At 18.4% G+C, this 4,911-nt stretch overlaps 2 protein-coding genes across 2 annotated transcripts; one reads left to right on the plus strand and one right to left on the minus strand.

The window, feature by feature from the left end:
* Window positions 1–653: 653 nt before the first annotated feature.
* Window positions 654–1,413, minus strand: PRSY57_1446400 (hypothetical protein; the record flags this gene model as incomplete). Its single annotated transcript, XM_012910060.2, has 3 exons — window positions 654–747; window positions 901–982; window positions 1,155–1,413. 3 exons carry the CDS (start codon window positions 1,411–1,413, stop codon window positions 654–656), a joined length of 435 nt encoding a protein of 144 aa, XP_012765514.1.
* Window positions 1,414–2,180: 767 nt separating this feature from the next.
* PRSY57_1446500 (hypothetical protein) lies at window positions 2,181–3,926 on the plus strand (the record flags this gene model as incomplete). Its single annotated transcript, XM_012910061.2, has 2 exons — window positions 2,181–2,348; window positions 2,478–3,926. 2 exons carry the CDS (start codon window positions 2,181–2,183, stop codon window positions 3,924–3,926), a joined length of 1,617 nt encoding a protein of 538 aa, XP_012765515.2.
* Between the last annotated feature and the right edge of the window lie 985 nt (window positions 3,927–4,911).

The following is a 4,911-nucleotide window of genomic DNA, read 5'->3' on the forward strand; positions in this document are numbered from 1 at the left end:
AAAAATATAAAAAAAAAAAAAAAAATAATAAAAAATAAAAAATAAATAAAATAAATAAAAAAAAATAGAAAAAAAAAAAAAAAAAAAAAACATGAAAACGTCCAAATTTTTAATAATAGTATATAAATACAATATATATGTTTATAATTTATAATTTAATTCTATTAACAAAAAGCATTGCGAGTTGACAATTTTTTTTTTTATTTTTATTAGAGCAAAAATGATTATTGCTTTGTAAAAATTTTTGAAATGGAAGAAAGTTATATTTATAGATAAAAAAGAAAAAAGTGAAATACTTCAAATATGGGGAAATATATATATATATATATGTACATATATTTATTTATAAAATAAATTATCCATATTTTGAATATATAAAAAAAAATGACACATAAACAATAAAAAGAATTATACTAAGGTAAATTTTAATAGGCGGCATGAATTATATATATATATATATATATATTTTATTAATAAGTTAAAAAAGAAACAAAAAAAAAAATTATATTATAACAAAAATGAAGTAGACATATATTAATATATTGTGAATTAATATATATATATATATATATATATATATATATATATATATATATAATGTATTTATTTATTTATTTATTTATATATTTATTTATATTATTATATTTTAATTTTTAAAAAATGGTCAATTTTCTTGGGATATCATTAACTAGTTTTTCTTCGTACCAGCTTTTTCCAAAATCAGCAATTTCATCTTGAAACGTATATCTATAAAAATAATAAGATGTAAAAATGTATATGTTATTATATGTATGTGTTAATATGATATATAAAAATCATTATAATATAAAAAAAAGAAAAAATGCTTTATATATATATATAATATATGTTATATCTTTTTGGTTCTCCTTTTTGTATTACCTATCATCTTCTTTGTCTTGAATGTTTTCCGTTTGTTTATTCATCTGTTTAATTCTTTTTTTCAGCAATAAGTTGAAAGAAGCTACAAAATTTAAAAAATATGGAAACAAGAAAAAATATATATATATTATAAATTGATCTTTAATATATTTGTGAATTAAAGTATATGGTATATTTACTAAGATCCTGTATTTTGGTATATACATATACATATATATATATATTATATGTATGTATGTATTTGTGATTATTACCTTTATCTTGTTGAATTTTTTGCTGTTGTAATTTCTTTTCTTCCTCAATTTCGGACTCAGTGTCGTCATATTCCATATTACTTACATCAAACGGTTTTATATCTTCCTTTTGTAAAAACGGATTGGAACAAATATTATATTTATCTTTTTTTTTCTCTCCTACTTTTTTCCCATCTTTACTGTTTTTCATACTTGGAACCATATTTTTTGATTTCCCTTTTTTTATAATTTGGTTCTTTTTTTTTGTTATTATTGCCATGTCTTTTTTTTTTTTTTTTTTTTTCTTTTTGTAGAGATATAAAAAAACAATGCTTAAATGCAAATCATTATTTTGTTTTTTATATGATAAATTTTTCTTAAGGTATTAAGATTAATATTTTAAAAACTTTACATATTATATTATTTTAAAAAAAAATCAAACAAGAGATATAAAATTATAACAGGGTATATAAAAATATATATATGTATGTATAATCATTTTGTTTTATAAATTTTTTTTTTTTTATATATATAATATTATACATACAAATAATATATATGCGTCGATAATAATATTATATTATATTAGAGTTATGTATACATATAAATAATTGTAGTAGGACTATGGTACGGTAAAAAATAAAATAAAATAAATAAAAATAAATAAATAAATAAATAAATAAAAGTTAAAATTAAAAATAAAAATAAAAATAAACGGAAAATAAAAAATATATATATATATATCCTTTTAAGTATATATTATATATTTTTGTTATTTTTTAATTTTTTTTGTCATACCCTTTTCCATATTCCTGATTTTACCAAGTTTTACATTTATTTCTGATCAAATAAAAAAAATAAAAAAAAAATGCAGTTATAATAAATAAATAAAATTAATAAAAAAGAATAAAAAATATATATATTATACTTTTTTGTGATTTTATAATTAATACAGTATGATCAATTTTAAGAGGATTATGTACGCTGCATATTTATTTATATAAATTGGTAAATATTATTTATTTTTTTTTTTTTATTATTTTAAAAATGAATGAAGCATCTTCTGATGCTTTAAAATATTCGGATTTTACCTTGTCCAAATATGGGAACAAGAGAATAAGAATAAATAAACCAGAGGATGGTACAAAATATTTTGTTTCTCGGTTTAGTGATAACAAAGAATTAAACAAATTGACTTCCCCCATAACATTTATAGTAATATTATATTATATCATATTATATATTTATGTGATTGGTGTATACATATTATATACATGGAATATGCCTATATGTACTTAATCATTTATTTACATTTTTTTTTTTTTCTTTTATTTTTTCCTTTAGTGCAAGGATGAAGATACTGATAATGGTTCATCCTTAAATAAAAATAACAACAATTCTTCCTCTTGGGTTTTGAAAAACGCGAGCATCGAAAAAATGCGAATAAATCACAAATCTTATGTTTCAAAAAAATGTAATTTAGATACGGATGTTTTTTTCGTTCTAATAGAAAATGAAGAATATTCAGATATCTATCCTGTATCCAGCTGGCAAGTGTTTGAACCAAATTTGTCCTCAAAAACTTTAAATAAATTTAACGTAGATAATTCTGAAGAAAAACTGAGAACACAGATGGATAATAAAAGGATAGATGATATAATAGAAAGACTAAGAAACAAAGAAGAACAAAATAAATTAAATATCAAAGCTAAAGAAGAAAAAAAAAAAAAAAAAAAAAAAAAAAATATATTACCTAGTGATTCATCAGAAGATTTGGATGACGATGATGATGATTTAGGGTTAAAAAGACAAGAAAAAAGAAGAATCAAAAATTTAATAAAATTAAAAAGAGGAGAAAATAAAGAAGAAATTGAATATGTCAATTCTGCTCTTTCAATTACATCGTTAAGAAAAAGTAAAGTTAATTGGGATTATAATAATGATGGAAGGAAAAGTGATGATGAAGATTTAAATGAAGAAGTATCTGGACAAGAAGACTTTGACGATGAGAATGATGATAATGATGATTCTGAAAACAACTCGGATAATGATCAATATAAACTAACATCATATGGTCAAGCTATGCGATCTCTATTAAAACAACAAGTAAATGATGAAGAAGATGATGAACTTAATCAATACTCCGATGATGATGATGAAGAAGACGAAGAAGATGATGATGAAGAGGAAGATGATGACGATGATGAGGAAGATGACGATGATGATGACGAAGAAGACAGTGATGATGATAAATCAAGTAACAAAAAACAATTGAAAAATAATAAAAAGATACAAAATGAACGAGAAAAAGATAAATATAAAATAGAAAAAAATAAAAAAAATAATAATAAACATTTTTATGAAGAAGATGAACAAGAAGATCAAGAAAATAGCAATGATAACAAAAAAAATACACACGATGATCATAATGAGATGAAAAAAGATACACCTAAGATTAACCAAGAAAAAACACAAGAAGAGTTAAAAAGAAGATTAAGCACCAATGATAAATTTAACAAATTCAATGAATATATTAAAGAAAAAATTAAAAATAAAGAAATACAAATAAAAGAAGATAACTGTGCTAAACTTATTGTAAAAATTGTAGAAAAAAATAACGGAAAAATGAATATCATGACATTGTTAGATACATTGAATATAAGAGAAAAAAATGATAATTTTCTTATAGTTCAAAAATATATTAAAAATTTGTGTAATATTAGTTCAGAAACTGTAAATGATAAAAAAATAAAAACCATAACCATAAAACCAAAATATTTGCAAAAGAAATAATATAAATATGAATAAATATTATATATATATATATATATTATTGTATATATTAAAACATAATATATACACAGGAATGAAAAAATATTTTAGAAAAAGGTAAATTATGGATAAAATATCTATCTTAAGTATGGATATGACATAAATTATCCTCTATGATTTATTAAAATAATAATAATTATTTCGTATAATATATATTTTTATTGTTTCTTTATTTTATTATTATTATTATTTTTCATATAGATTTTTTTTTTTTTTTTTTTTTTATTACTATTTTATTTTTTTTGTTATTTATTCTTGTATGAATATTTATTCATCACCAACTATAAAACTTAACAAATTTGTTTATTTAAAAGAATTTATATGTTTTGTTAAGATACTATAAATTATATATATATATATATATTGATTATTTTATATTAAATTAAACTTAAAAAATTAATATGTACAAATATTTGTGTATTACTACATATTTATGTATGTATATATTCCCATGTGTATTAACATTTAGATTTATAACATCATATGTAAAGAATATATACACAGAATGAACTTATATATACATATATATAAACAAAACAAGGAAATAAAATATATTAATAAAATAAAAAAAATATGTATATATAAATAATTTATTACTATTTGAAATATATAAATATAATATAAATAATAATAATATAATGAATTTTAATTTTATATATGCGTGATAATTTGATGAAATGTGAAATTCATAAATTGATAGCATAAAAGAACATTTATTAGGCTTATTTTTTAGCATTATAAATATATGTATTAGTAGAAATATGTATATTATATATATATATATATATATATATATAAGGATAAGAATCATATATACAATATTATTAATATTTTGGTGCATAATTTGGGGTTTTTTTTTTTTTTTTTTTTTTTTTTTTTTTTTTTTTTTTTTTTTTTTTTGGTTTTTTTTTTTTTTTTTTAAAAAATATATATTTTTTTTTTTTTT

This window comes from Plasmodium reichenowi, chromosome 14 (assembly GCF_001601855.1).
Source record: "Plasmodium reichenowi strain SY57 chromosome 14, whole genome shotgun sequence".
NCBI lineage: Eukaryota > Apicomplexa > Aconoidasida > Haemosporida > Plasmodiidae > Plasmodium > Plasmodium reichenowi.